The 22,512-nt window shown below is 35.3% G+C and overlaps 1 protein-coding gene across 4 annotated transcripts in view; it reads right to left on the bottom strand.

Moving 5' to 3' along the window:
* The window catches only part of IPO8 (importin 8), an 85,476-nt gene that overhangs the window by 46,374 nt on the left and 16,590 nt on the right, over positions 1 to 22,512 (bottom strand). For all 4 annotated transcript variants that reach the window (XM_045462498.1, XM_045462499.1, XM_045462500.1 and 1 more), the window contains 12 exons: positions 21,625 to 21,781; positions 18,091 to 18,180; positions 16,461 to 16,555; positions 15,291 to 15,375; positions 12,866 to 13,000; positions 10,946 to 11,045; positions 7,860 to 7,936; positions 7,456 to 7,572; positions 6,935 to 7,024; positions 5,322 to 5,487; positions 3,504 to 3,664; positions 2,538 to 2,663 (listed from right to left, as the gene is read on the bottom strand). In XM_045462498.1, the coding sequence (XP_045318454.1) occupies positions 2,538 to 2,663; positions 3,504 to 3,664; positions 5,322 to 5,487; positions 6,935 to 7,024; positions 7,456 to 7,572; positions 7,860 to 7,936; positions 10,946 to 11,045; positions 12,866 to 13,000; positions 15,291 to 15,375; positions 16,461 to 16,555; positions 18,091 to 18,180; positions 21,625 to 21,781 (1,399 nt within the window). The remainder of the gene's footprint in view (positions 1 to 2,537; positions 2,664 to 3,503; positions 3,665 to 5,321; positions 5,488 to 6,934; positions 7,025 to 7,455; positions 7,573 to 7,859; positions 7,937 to 10,945; positions 11,046 to 12,865; positions 13,001 to 15,290; positions 15,376 to 16,460; positions 16,556 to 18,090; positions 18,181 to 21,624; positions 21,782 to 22,512) is intronic.

The raw sequence follows: 22,512 nt of genomic DNA on the forward strand, positions 1-22,512 counted from the left end.
GGGAAGAGAGGCACTGCTATACATTGATTTGAGGAGTGTAATATGGCCAAGTTAGCAATTATCTCTCAAGATCCTTTGACCGAGCAAGTCCACTTCAAGGAATCTGTCCTCCAGACATATTATTACCTGTGCAAATGACATGTAACAGGCCATTCACTGCAGCAATGTTTGTGATTAGTAATAACCAAAGGTCCGTTTAGGAAGGGACAGTTAAATGATATTCATTAATGAGGGACTGGTTGAATAAACTGACACATAAAGAAAGATTATGCAACTACTAAAAATACTAACTTTAGTGGCTAATAATTATGGAAGGATCACCAAGACATAATTCAAAAATGGCAGATAAAAACTGTATACTATCATTTTCATAAAAGAAAAAAATACACGCTCATTTTTTTTTACTTAGACGTTATAAGAGAAAATATCTCTGGAAGGGTACAAAAACCTAGGAGAGGAACTACCTCCTCCACAGAGGAGAATGACATCTGGGGAGCTGAGTGAGAAGGTGAAATTTCACTGAATACCTTTTCATGTCTTTTGAATTTTTCAACACAGGTTGTACTAAATATTTTTTAAATAAGCAAAAATTAAACCCCATCATGGGTTACATTGTCCATCTAAGTATCCTATTTCAACTTTTGAGCATATTGTTTGAATATTCAGCTTTAAAGTACTGTGTTAAAGTTCAAATGATCCAAAATCTCCAGTTTGAAAATTTGTCAATATATTTAAATCATTAAAGAAAACTGCATATACGTAAACATCTGGTTTAGATTTCTAATTTTGTTGTGTATATATTCAGTGTGCATGTATTCATACATATGTGATTTTTCCTTTTAAGGAAAGACTTTTCTCAAAGTTTGCTTTTAATAAGCCAAAGTTCAAAATCCCAAGACAGGCAGTCAGGAGACCAAGATTCTACTCCTTGTTTTGCCTCTAATTATCTATGACCTTCGTAAAGCCACTCACTGAAGGCTTTACATTTTTTTCATAGGTAAGGAAGCTGGATTGGATTAATGCTTCTCAATTTTAAACCATGCCTCCTTTGATAATCACAGTAAGTTCACATGCTCCTTTAACTTTATCTGAAATGCAAAATTAATATCAAGAGTAAAAATATTAAAACAAAAAGGTAAAGTACTGTTTTGTTTTCAAACTAATCCTGCTGCTCATTTTACTAGTGCCCATCTTCGACACACACATATTTTAGAAAACTGGATTTGGAGATTTCTAAGGTCTCCAAATTTAAAAATACAAGTTCTGCATATAAGGCAAAAGAATTATCCTTAAGTATGCTTGTTGTAATTTGGAACATCTCACTGTTCCTGAATGGCCCATACAGTTTTAACAAGAATACAAAAATAAAATAATGAATATGGGAATAAAAATTCACATTAAGCCTTTTTAGGTGAAGGAGGCCTGCCCAGGAGAAGAATATCGAACTGTTTTTAAGAATCCAGTAATTTTCCACTGGTGTGTGATAAACACAGGATAAATCAACAGCCACGGGGTTTAACAATGCTATTTAAAGAACCACCACCTGCTTCCTAAGTCCCACTGTATGAAACAGGAGCTGCCGCCATTGCTGAGCAAGTCAGCCTAAGCTCACAGAAGGAACCAACTCAAATCTGAGAGGCGATGTAATACTTGGGGAGGAGGGTGGCAGGTTTCAGGTGGAGATAAATGGATATATTATCAGAATAATCTGACTGCAAACCCAAAACTCTATGGCCATGAGCAAGACTCCTGATACTACATAAACTTGTTTTCCACTTCTGCAAAAGGACACTACCATTTACCAGCTCTAGTGATCTCATGGTGACACTAGTAAAATCCTATCAGTGAACAGAGGGGAAAGCACCTAATAACTATCTGCACAAATTCTTCTCCCAATATTGTTCTGGAATTCAGTTTAAGAAAGATGATGTTTTAAGTTCTTCTTCCCTTCCATTCTCAAGATGTTTGTTACATTTGAATTTTGTTCCACTACTTAATATCTGCCACTGTGATTGAATGGCTATCACTCTCTACAAGAAGACTAGACTGTGGGTTCCAAAAGGCAGAGTTCATGTCTTATTCAATTTGATATTCCCCCAAAATCTAGCCTGGAACACAGATGTGATGAACTAAACTCAGTTTAATAATACAGAGATGTCCTATATACCTTACAACAACATGTAATATTTCCCCCCTCAATCATTTTAATATGGCCTTTGAAAATTTGAAGGTAATTTTTAAAATCTAACAACATATATAATAGCAATTTTAACGTTTATTTATTTTGAGAGAGAGAGAGAGAGAGAGAGAGGGAGGGAGACAGAGAATCCCAAGCAGGCTCTGCAGCTGTCAGCACAGCTGACATGGGGCTCGAACTCATGAACCATGGATCATGACCTGAGCCAAAACCAAGAGTCAGACACTTAATCAACTGAGCCACCCAGACGCCCCTAAATAGCAACTTTAAAGTCATGCCCATTGATCATATAAATTTCAGTTAATGGTACTATAATGACATAATAAAACACAAATTCCACCTCTTTATGATCTTCTACAACTGTCAAGATAGTATCAATAGTATGTAAAATTCCCATCGCCATTACTGTTTTGTCTTCGATTTCTTCATATTCATCACTTTGAAGGACTTTGCCAAATATCTCAGCCTATGAACATAACGTAAACATATTCAACAATTAGTAATGTTATACCTACCCCTCGTTGTTGTTGTAAGTTAATAAAAGGGCAGTGGCACTCATCTAGACGTCAGCATTGCTCAAACATAAGTTACACACTTTACCAAGTAAATCAATGATAGACTATCATGTTTTAAGTACAGCCAATTTTTCCTTATCTAGTCACTAGAGTAGAATATACATTAGTTATAACAATTAGCTATTATTTAACTTCTGGTTGTCATTAAACAAATAAACCCAAAGTCTAAGAAAACTGAAATCTAGCAATAGTCAAGTGAAAAATTTGATAGAAGGTAGAAGACAAAGTTAAGAAATCACCTAGAAAATGAAACAAAAAAGACAGATAGACATGGAAGACAAGAGAAAAAAAGGTAAGAAAATTAAAGACTCGGTCCTGATCCAATATTCCTTATCAGAACTATAGAATAAAAAAAAAAAAAAAAAAAATGGTAGGGAGAAATTAATCAAATAAGTAATGCAAAAATTGCCCAAAACTGAAGGAAATGAGTTTCCAGATTCAAAACCCACAAAATGAAAATTTAAAAAGCTCACAAAGTACATCATTGTAAAATCTCAGAATATTACAGATGAAATGATCCCAATGTTATTAGATTTAAGTCTAATTAAATATAGAAATTAACAACTGTCAGAATTATTAGAGCAAACATTTTTATATTAACATTTCAATTACATATAAAACTGAACTCCAAATTTTGGAATTCAATTTACTTAGATCAGTCAAGGCTTTTATTTTTATTATTCGAGGCTGAATTTACTTTCAAACTAACATAAAACTTTGCCCATTCTTACCAAATGTTGGGTCATATCAACAGCAATTGAAGCTACTTCTTGACTATATTCACATATCATCTTCTGGATAACATTAGTAACATCATCATTTTCTGTCTCTCTAACAATGTGCAACAGCTCCTGCATGATAGGCCTTACGTGTGGCTTCATATATTCCTTAGCTAATGCAATAAAACAAACAAAATGAGTAAAAAAATTAGGTATTCAAAATTGGCGATAGGAATTAACTTGGTCACAAGGTTAAGTGACACAGGGTAATAGGCTCTTGACAGATACTTGCTTTATGGTATAAGATCCAAAGCTGTACCAGGGCACCTGGGTGGTTCAGTCAGTTAAGCGTCTGACTCTTGGTTTCGGCTCAGGTCATGATCTCACAGTTTGTGAGTTCAAGTCCCGCATCAGGCTCTGCACTGAAGTACAGAGCCTGCTTGGGATTCTTTGTCTCCCTCTCTCTCTGTCCCTCCCCACAGCACATTCTCTGTTTCTCTCAAAATAAAAAAAATTTTTTTTTTTAATTTTTTTTTTTTCAACGTTTATTTATTTTTTTGGGGACAGAGAGAGACAGAGCATGAACGGGGGAGGGTCAGAGAGAGAGGGAGACACAGAATCGGAAACAGGCTCCAGGCTCTGAGCCATCAGCCCAGAGCCTGACGCGGGGCTCGAACTCACGGACCGCGAGATCGTGACCTGGCTGAAGTCGGACGCTTAACCGACTGCGCCACCCAGGCGCCCCAAAATAAAAAAAAAAAATTTTAATTTTTTTTTTTTTTCAACGTTTATTTATTTTTGGGACAGAGAGAGACAAAGCATGAACGGGGGAGGGGCAGAGAGAGAGGGAGACACAGAATCGGAAACAGGCTCCAGGCTCTGAGCCATCAGCCCAGAGCCTGACGCGGGGCTCGAACTCCCGGACCGGGAGATCGTGACCTGGCTGAAGTCGGACGCTTAACCGACTGCGCCACCCAGGCGCCCCAAAAAAAAATTTTTTAAAAGCTATACCAAAATAATCTTCACTAACACATCCACTTCCCCTTAATTAGAGGTAATCAATCCTACAGAGGAAAGAACTGTCCTGCCCAAAATGCCAAGACCCTTCATTCAGAAATTCTAATTATACAAATGTTCTATCATCAGGATGACTTACAGAACATGTATATATCAAGATATAAGTATAAAAAATCATGTACATAAAAACTATGCTGAATACCTCCTCCCATACGTCCTTGTACAATATTCAGTCTTCCCACTGAAACACTGTTGAACAGAAGTAAATTAGATTCATGTACTTCATAAAACTGAATTTACTTCCCAAGGTTTACTTGAACTTTGAACAGAATATTCTTCTGAACAAACAAACGAGTTATCTGTGTTATCACTCACCAGAAATTCCACTTGCCACTTTCAGAACTAGTAGAATCAGAGTCCTAGAGCTGAAAGGTCTCTTGAGGCCATTTAGTTCAATCCCCTGAATTTAAATATATGGAAAGCTAACCCTTGACAGATGGTATGCCTCTACACAGGCTTACACAGCAACCTAGTAGCACAATCAAAATTAGACACCAGGTCTCCTGATTCCCAGCCTAGCCCAGCGGCCAATAACTATCAACTTATTTCCTAATCCAAAATTTTTCTGGAGACCAGTCAATAGGAACTCCTGAAAAGGGCAAGGATAAACTGCTATAAAATTCTGAGGGAACAAAAGCTCAGAAATCTAAACCTTGCACCTGAAGACTCAGAGAAATCATCCTTAAGGATAAGAAGAAAGGATTTCAAAAAATAAAATAACATAAACCCTTTAAAAGGTATTTTTGGCTTTACCTTGTGTCTGGTTAGAAATTAATGACTGAAGAGCAAGGGCAGCTTCAACTTTGACAGGCATCTCCTTATCTTCAATCAGGCTCTTCTTTGCCAGTTCGACTGCATTTCTCAGATTGAGCTCATTATGAAACTTCAAAGAACTAAACGCATGAAGTACCCAACAGGACTATAAGAAGAAATTAAGTAGGAAACTGTTAGGATTGTGGCATTCTATAATAAAGTCATGCACATAAGAACTTCTTAGTAAAATATCATTAACTCTACCAAGTACTGTTTGTTTTTGGAGGGTAGCATATTACCCATAGTTTTTAACTTCTGGACTTCCCACTCTTTTTATTTAAAAAGGCAGTTGTTACTTCTAAATTATCTACACGCAATTTTTCACAGGGAAAAGAAAATGGGCCTAACTGAAGCGTCTCTGAAAAAAGAAATCCTGTTTATGCTTAATAAATATTATGAGTCATAACTAATGTGTTATTTATATGTAAGAGCTACTACAAACCAATGTTTAACTTTCATTTGCTGGGCTTCCCAGCAAACAAATGAAATATTATTTTCCCTTACTCATGTAAGGACTTAGCAAACTTTTTTGCTCATATAAGGTATGAAGAATTTTAAATCTTATATAGATTACCAAACTTTAAACTATTAGACCACAGAATCATATTATTACTTTAATTCTCCATGTACATAAAACACAATTAACGGTAATTTGTTTTACTGCTAAAAGACTTTTAGCAAGAGAATTACAATTCACACAGCCTGTCAAAGGTTACAGCCTACCTATAAAAACACTTGTATGCCCTCCATACCTCTAATCTACATGTGCCCAAATACTTCTCCAGTGAATGTTGCCATCTGTTTATAAAAAGGCTTTAGTGTGTAAGACATTGTTAACATATGTTCTTTATAGCAAGACATTTTTTGTGTTGATGTAATAAAGATAAAGATAAACACTAGGCTCTCGAATTAAAGTTCTATTTTTATTTCTCCATAAAAGATATTGATTCTAGAAGTCACATACACTTAGAACACAAATAAGTTTATGTGAATTATTATCTTCCCCATTTTTCTAAGGCATATCGACCTAATATACTATCTGTACTAATTAAGGTTTTAGCCAAACTAGAATTTCAGGCTGTTTTGGACACTGAAAATTAATCAGTTTACAAATTTACATTGTACTATTGCTATAACATTATCCCTCTCACTCCATGTTTTATGAATGCAGCAAGTGGGGCTAGAGTGAAAATTTAAAGCAGCTGGAATTAAAATCCATAAATCCTTTATTTATTAGTTTGTTCTTTATTCAGCTTATGTGACCATAAGGGACAGTCTGACTGACTTCATTTTGTTCCAATACATGGTAAAAGGTCAATTTATCCAAAAACATTTAGTTCAAAAAATATCTTACAAATGAACATTTTTTAAAGTTTATTTTTCTTAAAAAAAAAAAAAAAGAAAAGTTTATTTTTCTTAATAATCCCTATACCCATCGTGAAGCTCGATCTCACAACCCCAAGATCAAGAATCATATGCTCCTCTAACTAAGCCAGCCAGGTGCCCCACAAATGAACATTTTAAGAAACACAATGGAAATATGGAAAACTTACTCTAGCTCGAAGATATCCCAGGTTAGACAATAATAGTGGAAATACATGATTCTGTAGCAACAACTCCATTTGGTCCTTGAATAAACTCTTCTGTTAGGAGATAGATATGAAGTTTTAACTTATCAATGCCTTTTTCATATATAAAAATCACAACCAAATAAAGTGTTTATTATGACTTATGCTTAGTATACTTCTATGTGTAATCTTATAAAATTATTTGACCTACATATTGTATGTTTTAAAACAAGAAATAGTACCTTACAAAATAATCTGATACTGATTGACTTTTGCAGCAATAACACTAAAGTCATATTGCATCCTTTTTTAATTTAGCAACAGTTTCATGCTGAAAAACTGACAAAGTAAAATTTTTGTTTTAATCAAAGAAACAGGTGACAGAGAAAAGGATGTTTACAGTCAAATCAATTATGCAGAAGCAGTCACAAGTTTTAAATTATTCATAACTGTCATATCCTCTCATTTGCCTATGCTCAAGTAAATTATATTTTGAGTAGTTGAACCTTCAATAAAATATCAGCAAGGGAACCAATCACATGCAGGGCTCCATCTTTCTTCCTAGGGTCAAAGTTCGGGTCTGTCAGGATTTGATAACAGAATGCCATCATTTTTGGTAACACCTACAGAAACAGAAGAATCTGTTTTAGTCTACGTGAGCTTTCACTGCCCAACTGCTACAGTATTAAATAGGATGTACAAATTTTCAAAACTAAAGCCATTTTACTGTGTTTTATCAAGCAATTATAATTAAGAAAACAACCCTTTTCCCTTACTAGGACAGAAAAATATTCCTAAAGTGATAGGTTATAATGAATAATATAATTTGTCAAATACTAGGGGTCTAACAGGGTGTCAAACCCACACAGTGCACCTCTCCATCTTGGATTTAAAAAGAATTACTGCATACCTCTTTTCTTTTCTTTGCAGCAGTATATAAGAGAGTCTGGGCTGCTGTGGTGGGAGAAGCATAATCTTCAAAAATATCTAAGATTTTAAAAGGTTAAACCACGTTAGTAAAAATACAATTACTTATTATAGATTTTAAACCTGACTGACCACTATTCCAAAACAAAAAAATAAAACAGTCCACATATGACACTGGTTTATAGCATAAAAAAGTTAAAGGTGTATCGGTGCTCCCATGCACAACAATTATTTATCAAACTCTGTAGGCTGTCCTTTTAAACAAGCATATTAAAGAGGATAATACATGGCTGGCATATCTGTTTCACAGGAAAAGTGCTTTCTATCAAAAAACAACAACAATTTATTTAGTGCTTACTATGTGCCAGCACTGTTCTAGGCTCTGGGGACACAAAGATCAAACAAACAGGCCCTCACAGAGCTCACATGGTGGAAAAAAAAAGAAAACAATTATACACATATACACACATACACACATAATAAGTCAGGCTCAGAACAAATTTACAACAGGATAAGGAGAAAGAGAGTGATGGAGTATGGAGAGTGAGGGAAATGGGGTGTCAGGGAAACCATCTTTAATTCTGTTAGGGCAACATTTAAGCAGAAATTGAATGAATGAGGGAGAAAACTCTACATGGAATTCTAAAGAGAAAGCTCTCCAAGCCAAAGAACCACAAGTGTAAAAGCCTTGATGGACTGCTAGGCCAGCGCTCAGCTCTGTCAACAGGTAGATTTAGCAGGTATTCAATGGGCATTTATTGAATACACACCTATTTAAAACACAGTTTAATGTCAAGAAAAATTTCACAAATTTCAGAATAGGTAGTTATAGATAAAAATCTGAAAACTTGAAAAGTATCTTATATGCCCATATTTCAATATATAAAAAAAAAAAAATCTAAGTCTTTGCCAAAATACAAAAAAACAAATGTAATAATACTAATAACTATCACTTATTGAATGCCAGGCACTATACTAATGAGATTACCTACTGTACCAGGCACTTACTTCTTTGGCAGGCACTATGCTAAGATTTTACAACCATCTAATATTCTACTCTAAGCAGTTAAATAAGTTAATAAACTATTATCCTGCTTAATCTTCCCAACACTATTAGCATTGCTGATTTTATAGCTAAAAACACTGCATCTCAGAGAGGGTAAGTAACTTGCCCACAGTCACACAGTAAGTGGCCAAGTGGGGCACCTGGGTGGCTCAGTCGGTTAAGCGTCTGACTTTGGCTCAGGTCATGATCTCACAGCTCATGAGTTCCAGCCCGGCATCCGGCTCTGTGCTGACAGCTCAGAGCCTGGAGCATGCTTCAGATTCTGTGTCTCCCTCTCTCTCTGCCCCTCCCCTGCTCATCCTCTGTCTCCTTCTCTCAAAAATAAATAAACATTAAAAAAAATTTTTAATAAAATTTAGAAATAAGTGACCAAGCCAGCGTCACACCCATACTGTCATAACATCAAGAACCTGTGAGCTCTCATAGTTTTTACCAAATCTAAAAACATTATTAGTATCAGTCAATGCATTTAGATAAGAATAATTTGTTCATGTAAATAACTATAAATGACAAAAATGTAAAAAGAAAATTACATGATTCTGTAATTATTCTTTCCTATAGCTATCCAAAAGTAAAATATATGTATCCAAAATATATGCATCCAATATATCCAAAAGTAAAAAAATAGTAGGCACTATGTTCTAGTACACAAAAAGAAATTATTTTTCAAAAAATACTTCAGTTAGTCTTGAATTGTCCATATTATTTTAATCAATAAAATGTAAATTCTATCAATCAACACTCACAGCTCTTAAGTATTATATTTCTAAAAACTGAGATACTATCTCATTCAACATGAAAAGTGAAATAATGATAGCTTCCTGAACACTAAACAAATACTCTGCACATTAGAAAAACACACAGGTATTAAAGAAAAACTAAACACTAAAAGAATATCTTGAAGAAGACAGAAGAAAGGCTAATCACTCTGTTCCAGAAAACAAAAGCGTTAGGAAGGAGAAATAAATCATGCATATGTGAAATGACTTTCAAAAGGAAATGGTAGAATGGAGGGATAAAGCAGATGGTAAATACTGTTTCTCATTCATTTGCTTTTCCCGTACTTTGTCTCCAAGACAAGAGGCACTCCCTCACTCAATAGACCAAACAATACTAAGTACAAAGCACTGTAAAAACAATATAACCCAATAATTTAGCATCTATACCAGCAGACTGAACTCAAGTAGCCAGAGACACCTGGCCGAACAAGGGAAAAGCACCGTGTTGTCACTATCTTCATCATGACTTGGGCAGGGCTAATTTTATCAATTATTTATTTCAACATTTACTGAAGGTAGACTAGAGCCAAATACTAGTAGAGGAATGGAGAGGTGTAGGAGGGATGGAGAATGCAACATAAAGCAAATAAACAAGATAAAGTCCCTGCCCTCAAATGGCTCTAAGCTGCAGGAGAAACAGGTATTCAAACAACATTTTGCTATGTTAAGTGACAGTATTCCATGAAGCAACTCATTTAAACCAGGGTAAAAGGGAATGAACTCAGGCAACCTACACAACTGAATAACTTCCAGAAAGATCCAAGCAAAAAGAACCTCCAGAGAATGGGACCACACAGTGGTAATCTCACTCTCTTCTGGAATACTTAGCCACTAAGATAAAGAAGCATACTAAATTGGAATGCTCCTAAAATATGCAGAAATCCAAACGATCCAGACTAAGAACAACCCAATCTACAAATGGGTATTCCCAAAGGTAGAGATAGGGATGGTCCCTCCAGATCAGCATCAAAACAGAAAACATTGTAGCTGGCTCCATGACTGCTTCAGCACCCCTAAGAGGGGTGAACAAAACAGCTTTCCATCTTCTACATGCAAAGGCCTCAAGTCCACTGGCTCAAGAGAACATTAAACTCTTCAGAGTTTATCATGTAAAGCAGAACTTTGGGAATTTAATACAGCAATAAAATCTGCTTAAAAATATAAATTAAGTTACATTACTCTACATATCAAGGGACTAATGAGGAATAAAATCATCTCGATTACCAAATTTCATTCTTATATATTCATATGGATCTTCTTGCCACAGTTCTTCATCCTCATCTTTATAACACATCACAGAAAAAATCACATCTTCAGAGATATTCTAAGAAGAGAAAAAACAAAACAACAAATGGCTATAGGCTATTCAAATTTGGGGAATATTAATAATGTATTTACTGATAGCCTTTCTGATGTTCGTTTTCCAAACTGTTAATCTTTGTGTTCAGCCTGTATTGGCTGAGAGGAAAGCAGGAAAGCAAGAGCCTGGGGGTGTGGGGCAGACAGAATTAAACTTAAGATTGTTTTTAAACAACTGATTACAATATAAAGAGATGAATGGAAATGCTATTCTTGGAAGCAAAAGCAGGGATAATAAAGTTTTACTAACAGATCAATATTAAACACACCTTAATTCTTTAAGGAAGAGAGATAATTATCAAGCCAAGATTATATTTATTATTGTATTTCTTATTGTGAACATTCTTACATTTCCATTTTGGTCCTAAATGTCAATGTGCCAGCAATATTAAAATTTCTTTTCCTCTTCCACTTTCAAAAACCTAATTTCCTACTCTAGAAATGCAGGTTTCAGTCAGAAAAAAAATCATATCTGCTGCTAATGCTCTACTAAACCCATTTAACAATTATATATGTAGAAATAGGATCATCTCTTCTCACTTATTCCAAATTAAATTCTGGGAGAAAAAAATTCAACCAAGAGACTGGACTTTTCTTATTCCTATACAATGGCTATGTAAAAATAAGGCCAAAGGCATCAAGAAAAAAAATCCACTCTTACTTTATAAGAACATAGTATATAAAATGAAATCAGTACCATTATTAACTGCAAAGAAATTATCACTATTTGATCAACAGGATTAGACAAATATTATTAAGAGGTCTACAGAAAACAAAAGATATTATATTTATAAAACCAGTAATAAGGTAATACTAAGCAAATTCCATCCTGGACACCAAAGGCAAAGTAAAGAAATGTGTTTTCCTTTTTAGGAACTATCACAGAGATTACAGAATTTAAGAATTCACAGTTTGAGAGAAAAAAAAAATTCAGTTCCTAACATCCCTGAATTACCTAAAATTATCTACATACGTATAAGAATTTATTCATTAATGGCTCATAATTTTTGATTCTCATTTGTTCTTTAAATAATGAGGCTGAATTCTATCTTTAAGTAAACAATTGATATAAAAACAGAAAACTATAACTTCTGCTACAGAACTTAAGCCAAAAAGAAAAATAAAAACCTCATTAGCTACTATCTACAAAAGAAAATGATCATGCTTCAGGCTTCATCTACTGCAAAATAATACTACCTTAGTACAGCCCTGGTGACTCTTTTCAAAATGCTATTGCATACAATACCACATCTGATCCTAGTGACCTTTAGATGAGAGGGATAGAGGGGCGCCTGGGTGGCTCAGTCAGTTGAGTGTCTGACTTTGGCTCAGGTCACGATCTCATGGTTCGTGAGGTCGAGCCCCGCGTTGGGCTCTGTGCTGACAGTTCAGAGCCTGGAGCCTGCTTCAGATTCTATGTCTCCCTCTCTCTCTCTCTGCCCCTCCTCCACTCATGCTGTCTCTCTTTCAAAAATAAATAAAAACATTCAAAAAAAGAAGATAAGAAGGATAGAAAAACACTAGCCAACTGAACAGAGGAGAAACTGAGGCCACATGAGACTCCAAGAAAGACCAAATGAATCCAGGTCTTACAACTCTATTAAACTTGAAAGCTTCACTCTTCTCAAATACTTAAATTTCCAAGCCCTTCCTATCAAATATAAGACTGCACACATTTGAAATTAATAGAAATAAAAATATATTAAATATGACATACAGGATTAGTGTCTAGAAAACCTAACTTAACCAGAGAATAATTTTGGAGAGCTATTCCCTGACACTGACCTGTATGTGTGGCTTCATCTGCTTCCAGGTGACAGAATGAACAATCCCTTGATTGAGATAGTTGAATGCTTGCTGAAGAACACGGGGGGCTACATACTCTTTCTGTCTATATTGGTCTAAAATTTTTAGTAGTACCTACAGGTAAATGGGAAAGAAAGTATAGGAGAACATAAATAATTTTAAGGTTAAAGGGAGGGGCATTTTAGGCATGACATAAAACCCAGAATCCACAAAAATAAAAATAAACTGATTTTTAGAGAAACTAATATTTTGTGAGAAAACTTGTGGGCAGTTTTAATTAGATGGATCCAAGTTATACTGAACTAAAGGACATCTCACTGGGATTTCCAGCCTTTTGTCCTACTTCTAACCTGTGGAACAACGCAGAACAAGTCACAAGTCTATGCTCTATTCCATGTAACTAAGCTCTTCAAATAAGTTAAGACTCCAGTTAAGAGAAATAATAACAGACTTCACAAAATGAACACTGAAAACATGTATACAGCAAGAGATACCATTAACAGATTTTAATTATTTGATAAAGCTGCATTTCAAATTGGAAGAGAAAATAATAAGTCATCCAGAAAACAGTATCAGGACAACTGATTAGCCCGACGAAAAAAAAAATAAATTGGCTCCCTAACTACACTCCATCCCAAAATTAATTCCAGATGGGGAACTATTTCAACAACAAAAACTAAAGCATAGAATGCCTAGAAGAAAATACCGAAGAATTTTATTTTATAATCCCACAACACAGAAAGTCTTTGTAAATATAACACAAAACTGAAAAGTTTTTGTTTTTTTTTTTAAATTGTTTCTAAGGAAGGAACCATGCCCAAAGTGGCTTATGACTATCCCAAGGACCTGCCCATCAGAGGTAGCACTACGACAAAATCCAAATCTTCCAATTCCTGGTCCCAGAGCACTTCAGGATAGCAAGCTTAAACCTAAACTGCTAAATAAATAGAGTTCTTTCAAAACATGTACAGAATTGATGAACTCAGAACATAAATTCAGCTCAAGTTATGTAAAATTAGGTTTATAAGCATTGTAAGAAGTCCCACCATCGCCTAGATGCCCTTTCTGCAATGCAGGCCAAAAGGGGATGCTATGGAACATGGGTCTTCCTAGATTGTTTGGCTCACCCAAAGAAACAACAGCAAAGGAGACAACAGTTTTTAATAAGAAAATAATTTTTAAATACTAGGAATATATATCTTAAATAACCAACGTACAAATAGTTTATGACATGGATGCAATGCCATCAAATCTGAATGTGCATGTACATACAAAACATACACACGTTTACATGACACTGGAAAAACTCGGCCAAACACACTTCAAGAAGGCATCAACTTCAAGATGGTTAATGAGTTTAACTGCATTGGAAATAATAGAAGACAGAACTGCCTGGCTTCCTGATTATCCTAGTTTCCATACTGAACGGCTGAACAGATAATTTTATTCATTATTCACTAATATTCCCTACAGACTGTCTTGTGGGCCAACAAAATAATTTGTGAGAAAATTACAGCCATAGCTTTCCTGAATTGTTGCAAGGTACTTTTTAGAAATGATAATCTATAAAATGATAGTAGACAAAACGATCTTCTATAAAAGGAAGTATTCCATCTATGATGACAGGTTTGAGGCAGTTAGCTTGATGTCACTGACAATAAAGAAGACTAATATGCATAGATTTATAAAAATCTAGAAACACCCTCTATATCATTAAAGCCTTTTACTATGTCTGATTAATCTTTGCTTCCTCACTGTAGTCCTGAAACAGCCAGTGCTTGAATATTATTAAATTTTACTTGTTGAAATATAAACAAAAATGTGATTCAAATGGCAATACAGATCAACCAATCTTCATGCCCAAATGTCCTGTGTACGTTTTAAATATTAATATCAACTTGGATTATTTCTCAAGAACTCCTAATTTGCACTGTAGAGAATGGTTCCTCAACTTCCACAAAATGTGTAAGTTCTCAACCAAAGATCTTAATTTCTGAGCTCAAGCTCTCTTGAAATGAAATCAATTCATTACATAAATCTTCTGATATAAAAGTTTAGAACAAAGAGGGGAGATCAAACGAACAGAGAATAAGAACCCCATAAGAGGTCCAAGAGTTAACAGAAGAACCCAATCTAAGCACTGGTCACTGTGACATCAGTATCAATAAACTTAAAAGCTTTGAATCTAGCATCTAGGAGTTTGGAAGGACACTTCTCATGGAAGCTGCCCTAGGACGTTTGGTTCTAAAACTGATTGCACTATATTAGATTCCCAGATCTGCCATTTTATCCCCTATAAATATATAATGTATTAATATGTTCATAATCTACTTTTAAATGAACAGAAATGACAACTATTTTCAGGAGTAATTGTCCTTCTATTTAAAAAGCATATGTTTATTACCTGCTGAATTCCCACTGCATAGGTTTTCAAAAAGAATTCAGAAAATTCAAAGTATTCTTTTGTGACATTTCCTGGGCTTCCATATCTTAAAACACAAAGAGAAAACGTTTAAATGCTGTAAATTTTTAAAACAAGAGCATGCTCACTGGTATAAATACCATCCCTTGTTGAAAGATCTATGCTATGTGGGCAGAAAACTAACACTTGCCCCTTTTCCACAAGCCCCAAGATGAAATCATAATAAGCTTGTACTTAGATTCTGGGCCATACTTAAAATTTCAGACAGAAGCTTCCACCTACTTAACCAAGAGTTCCTAAAGGGCAAATATTACAAATAAAAATATTACATATGACTCTTTTTTCTTTTTCAAAAAACGCATCAATAATTAAATTTCACTAACTTTCTTATGGAACTAAGTAGCCATGCACCTTCTTGTACAATTCCTAGGTATTTCCAATGAACTAAAAAATGTCATGCCCATTCTTTTTTTACAGAAGAACAGAAAGACCAGAGAAGACTGTCCACATCATTATAATCTCAAAGCCAATAATCACAGTTAGGCCTACCTTAAAACAAACAAAGGGTGACTTCTTTTTGCCCACTGTGGCTTTAAGGAATAACAGAGAGGGGCACCTGGGTGACTCAGTTGGTTAAGCATCTGACTTTGGCTCAGGTCATGATCTCATGGTTCTTGAGTTTCAGCCCTGAGTCGGGCTCTGTGCTGACAGCTTGGAGCCTGGAGCCTGCTTCAGATTCTGTATCCTGCCCTCTCTTTGCCCCTCCCCCTACTCGCTCGCTCTCCCGCTCTCTCAAAAATAAAAAACAAGGCGGGACGCCTGGGTGGCGCAGTCGGTTAAGCGTCCGACTTCAGCCAGGTCACGATCTCGCAGTCCGTGAGTTCGAGCCCCGCGTCGGGCTCTGGGCTGATGGCTCAGAGCCTGGAGCCTGTTTCCGATTCTGTGTCTCCCTCTCTCTCTGCCCCTCCCCCGTTCATGCTCTGTCTCTCTCTGTCCCAAAAATAAATAAACGTTGAAAAAAAAAAATTTAAAAAAAAAAAAAAACAAGGCTAACAGTGATATACTGTGAAGCATCAAGGGACCTATCGAGCTTTATTATATTCAGTACTGAGGTATTGACCATAAGATCACAAATCTAGTAAACAGAATTACCGTTCAAAGAGACGAGCTACAATATGTAGTGCCCATTTCTTACACTTCCACCAGACTAGTTCTGGTCTATCATCCTCATCAATCTGCAGAGTCTCCTAAGGGGACAAAAACACCCAGATTAAATTCCTGCATGGTAAAGGGGTTTATGTAAATAACAAAAGCAAAATAAATCTTATTATAAATTAATATTATAGTGAGTTAAGGTTGCCATACAAATGCAAATTCTTACGGATTGCTAGGTAGGAATTAAATAAGCAAAGCAAATTTCAACTAACTAATGCTATTGTTCACATTTATCTCCTACCTTCAAAAGGCCCAAATAAATGTAAAACAAAATACACAACATCATGTCCCTTGAGGAAACTCTGGGATGACAGGTTTTATATCTTGATCTGGGAAATAGTGATGCAGGTAAATGTTTGTCAAAATTCACTGATCTGTTACCTAAATTTTGTATATTTTGTATATAAATTAAACCTCAATATAATCTGTCCCAAGATATGGATAAAAGAAAGAATATTGCATATTTGAAGACAAGCTTACGTTTAAAAATGTGCAATTTAATTTAGTTATTTTGACTAGTTATTAGGTTGACTAGTGAAATACAGCATCACTGTTATTACAGATAAAAATGATACACTGTCAATGTTAAAAAAAAAAAAAAAAGAACTAAAATAAAGAAAAAAAGGGGGTGGGGGCTGGGTGGCTCAGTTGGTTAAGCAGCTGACTTCAGCTCAGGTCATGATCTCAACAGTTCCTGGGTTCGAGCCCCGCATCGGGCTCTGTGCTGACAGCTCAGAGCCTGGAGCCTGTTTCAGATTCTGTGTCTCCCTCTCTCTGACCCTCCCCCATTCATGCTCTGTCTCTCTCTGTCTCAAAAATAAATAAACGTTAAAATAAATAAATAAATAAATAAATAAATGTTTAAAAAAAATTTTAAAAAAAAGAGACACCATCTTTCATCTACCAAACTGGCAACCTTAGAATTTAACATGACAGACATTCTCAGTCCCTACTTAATAAAGTATAATCCAGGACAATGTTTCTAGAGAGCATTTTGTAAGATCTGTCAAAGTCTTCAACACTTCTAGGAGTTCATCCAAAGAAAATAATAGTGTATGTACATAAAAATTTAACTACATACATCCTTATAGTTAAAACACCAACACCCTAAAGCCACCTAAATGTCCAGCAAATGAAGCATTCAACAAAAATGACAATATAAAAACATTCATAATAAAAAATATTTACAAGAGATTTTAAATGAAAAATGAATTTCAAAACAGTACCTACCTATGCCATTTTTATAAATAAAATGTGGCCATATATAGATCCAGAGGGAAGAAAAGGCCAGAAAAATAAATACCAAGTTTTAAAAATGGTTTCTCTCCTTCAAAATAAACTTAATTTTAAAAATTTAAAAAAAAAAATGGTTCTTATCATCTTTAGTAGGATTAAATATATTTTATTAATTTTGCTTATCTGAACTTTATAAAAATAAGTATTACTATTTTTATGAGAATAGTAATTGTTTTTACAAATAGCAGGCTAAGATAATCAATTGGCCCACCACAAATATCCCAAACCCAAGTTTTCCCAATTTTTCTGAAGAACAGAAGCCCTTCCTTACAGGAGGAACTGTCCTGTCAATAATAGTTCGAAAGATCTCCATCCACGCTGTCATGGTCTGGTTAGTCACCAGTTGAAGAGGCAATGCATACTGAAAGCAAAAGAACGATGTCATCAAACAATAATTCTTCCCTTCTGAAAAAAGCCACAATTTCACCTATATTGGAAGGCTGAAATACATCCAATGGTTAACATTTGACCATGAAAATGGTAATTTCATATGGTTCAACGTAAATTTAACTTAGATATAAGCATATATACATAAACTAAAATTTTGAAAATCTAGAAGTATACATGCCATGAATTGTTTCTCTGCAACCTTTTTAAATGAAAAAAAAAAACTTTATTACAGTAAGGTCTCATTTATTCAGCATGAGATTCTAGATAAGTGATTTTTACCATTTGCCCCTTTGTGTATCAAGCTTTCCCTTTTAACCACTTTTTTCCCCAGCTTTATTGAGATATAATTGACATATACCATTGTGTAAGCTTAAGATACACAATGTGATTATTTGATGCACATATATATATTTTTTTCAATTGATTACCAAAATAAGGTTAACACCTCCATCACCTCACACAATTACCTTTTTTGTGGTGAGAACTTATTTTAACCACTTAAATGAAAATCTTTCCCTCATGACACACTTTGTTCAATTACTTTCCTCTACGCTGCAGCATAACACCATAGCTACTCTATAACCACACTGTGAGTTACAGGAGGCAAGGCACAGTGCCTCTGCATCCACGCATTTTCGAAACCTCTACACGTTAAGAACACAGTGACAGGTAAGAGGCAGTCTCTGTCCTCACAATGCTTACACTCTAGTTAGGGAAAACACACATATAAACAAGGAATTACAATGTGGTATGATATATAATACAGATAAAAAACAGTACAACATTGTTAAAGGCACACATGGAAGGATCGCCTCATCCAGGCTGGTGGGATCGGGGACATCTTTCTAGAAGTGATACACAAGCTGAGACCTGGAGAAAGAGCACAAACTGCCCAGGGCATAAAGGACAAGAGTGTTCCTGTATTTTTGTACAGCATTTCAGAGGCTGAAGGCATGATGTTCTCATGAAGCTGAAAGAATTTCGGTATGGCTAGAGTGTAAAGTACAAAGGTAAGAATGGTAAAAGATAAGGTGGAGCCAGAAGGGTTTTATAAGCCATGTTAGGAAGTTCCCAGCTTAAGTGCAATGGGGAATGGTTTGGGCCTGAGATAGGGAGCAGAGGAGGAGCGGATTCAGCATTAGTGGGAGAGTGACAAGGAGTTCACTTCTGGACAAACTGAATTCTGAAGTATGTATGGAATATCCACATGCCCTGTACACAATGTTTAATAAAAGCTACTTAGACAAAGTCAACTTAATTGTATCATACTCCTTAAAATAAATTTTTCTGCCTCTTCCCAAATTATCAGACATTAACTTTCTCCATACATTATCCTTGTATGGTACCTCTTAAAGCTGCCTGAATTTTTGCTTCCAGGATTCCCAGAGGGAGCATATTACTGTAGTAGCATAAAATAGATTACCAAAGTGATTAAAAATGTTGAGGGTTTGCATTGGTTTTTTTAGGTTTGTAGCAGCAAATGTTGAGAGAAAACATTCTAGACTTTGCCCTCTTAGCAAATCAAACAGAGGTGGAGGCTTTAGGAAAATCATTTCATCAGCCTCTTACTTCCTGATTCCTACTATGCTTCTTTAGATGGGAAAGGGAAGTCCAGCCTCTGTATAAATGGGATGTTCCTCTATCTAACAGCAGAACATCTCACAGAATAAAAAATATTTCCCTCAGAGTAGAGTGCTTCTCCCAAGGAAAATTTCTGAACAGTGTTTTAATAAATAGCCAAAGGTACCATATATCTTCCTTCTCTATTAGTTTTAAAAAAGGGCAGGGGTGGGGGGGCAGAATATAGTTTCCAAGTATCCTAGTTTCTTCTCTCTTTTCAGATACACTTCCTCCTCCCTTCCATCTCCCCACAAAAGGCTAAGCTGGAAAAAAAAACAAAAACAAAAACCAAAACCCTACATCAGATCATTCTCTATTAAAAGTTTAAGAGATGCTGGAGTGCCTGGGTGGCTCAGTCAGTTAAGCGACTCAGGTCATGATCTCACAGCTCGTGAGTTCAAGCCCCATGTTGGGCTCTGTGCTGACAGTTCAGAGCCTGGAGCCTGCTTCAGATTCTATGTCTCCCTCTCTGTCTCTGCCCCTCCCTCACTCACTCTGTCTCTCAAAAATAAATAAAAACATTAAAAAAAATTTTTAAGTTTAAAAGATTCATCTAAAAATATAAATTGTTATTAAAGTGAAATATTCTGAAATACTACAAAAGTACTTAATTAAGTGGCATATGGAGCCAAGAACAAAACCAACTATCTTGGCTCTCTAGCTCAACAACACTACCCTCTTGCCATGACTAACTAAAAAGTCATGTTAGAGGAGTCTAGGTGGCTCAGTTGGTCAAGCATATGATTCTTGATTTTGGCTCAGGTCATGATCTCAGTCATGAGATCAAGCCCTGTGTTGGCCTCCACGCTGAGTGTGGAGCCTGCTTAGGATTCTCTCTCTCTCTCTATGCCCCTTTTCCACCCCACGCTCACTCTCTCAAAATAAATAAACTTTAAAAAAAAAAAAAAGGCATGCTAACAGAGAGATGACTCATTCATCTTCAAACACTTTAGAGCCTGACAATTATTCTTCCTCCACCCAGATCTAAATAATTTATCTAAATCTTTCAAGGATTAAATTTAAAATATTTTTATATTTAAAACATTCCATCTCTGTCCCCTTCTAATTATGTTTTAGACTCTCATATTAATATTCTTTATAGCTTTCAGATAAGAAAAAGGAAGTAGTTTAAGTGAAGAAAAATGAGGTACTACATCTTTTTTGTTAGCTTTAAATTGGGTCAAATTGCAAAGAAACTATCACCAGTATGATTTCCCAGTAAAAGAGGGACCCTCTTCTTTTCCTTCCTCTTCTCCCATAATCCTAATTTATCAGTAGGCAGAATGCTGACAGATTAAGCAAGTAATTTAGGGGCAGTTAATTACCCTGGTTCTTCCTTACCCAGCACTTCAGACACTGGAGTGAAAGGTCTAGTCAGTGACTCTGAGCTCTGACACTAAGATAACCTTGGATGACTAAGTTAATTTCTGTGAGCCTATTCTCTCATGAGGTTGTTTTTGTTTTTTGTTTTTTTTTTAAGAAATACATGTGAGGGGCACCAGGGTGACTCAGTCAGTTAAGGGTCCAACTCTTGATTTCGGATCAGGTCATGATCCCAGTTTTGTGAGATCAAGCCCTGCGTCAGGCTCCATGCTGACAGTGCAGAGCTTGCTTGGGATTCTCTCTCTCCCCTCTCTGTTCCCCTCATCCCAACCTCAATAAACAAAACATTTTTAAAAAATAAATAAATACATGTGAGAATATATAATAATTTTTAATAACTGACACTTATTAAGCACTTTCCATATGTCATATTTACAAGACCCTGTATTTTCCTTCTGCAGTAGAAACTTACCTGAACAAGTGCATAAAAGATTTTCAGAATCTGTTTCTGTAGTAAAACAGAATAATGTGAGGAATCAGGAAGGAGCTGCATGATTTGCTGCTGAATACGAGGCAGAAATATTTGCATTGCTGCTATAAGAGGCTCTCTTTCCTCTGCTTTCTTATATCTACATGAGCAAAGACAAAAAGACAAAAAAATCATTTCCCCCCCTACAAAAGAGCTATAAATAATGAATAAAAAATATTTTTTAAACTAGATAAAGCTAACAAAACATTCCAAACACTGGCTAACATTTTGTTTGGACTGTTAGAATAAACTTGGAAGAAACTTTGAAAGAGCACATCCCTGTTTTAGGCAGCGAAACTAAAATCTTTCTAGAAAGATTTAAATTTATTTAAAAGCATTCTAGACTATTTAGAAAATTTCCTAAATGAATTTTTCTACTAAATTTTCATCATACCACAACTCTTCCTATAAAATACAAGTTGATATGCCTTTTTAAATGGACAATCCTATTATAATGTGGGGAAAAAACATTTCTTCTTATAATACGTTAAATTGAGAAGCTAAAATAGCTTGCAAACTTAGGTGTTCTTAGATCATTTCAATTGCTCCCAATTTAAAATATCTTCTAAAGACTCTACAGAGTCTGAACTAACTAGTTTTTAACTATAGGACTCTGCATACCTAAGAAGGAAGCAATCCTCTTAGAAACCAGAAAGCAATGCTATTAAATGTGACACTAGTCTCCTATCTCCCCAAGCAACTTTTATCGAAAAGAAGGTTACTAGCAAAGAAACTTCAACATCTTGCATCCAAAAAGTTAAATGTTTGGTTTACTTAACAATGCACTCACCTGAACACAAATGTTAAAGTACCTCTATATGAGAGTTTCCA

The sequence above is a fragment of the Leopardus geoffroyi genome, chromosome B4, assembly GCF_018350155.1.
Source record: "Leopardus geoffroyi isolate Oge1 chromosome B4, O.geoffroyi_Oge1_pat1.0, whole genome shotgun sequence".
NCBI lineage: Eukaryota > Metazoa > Chordata > Mammalia > Carnivora > Felidae > Leopardus > Leopardus geoffroyi.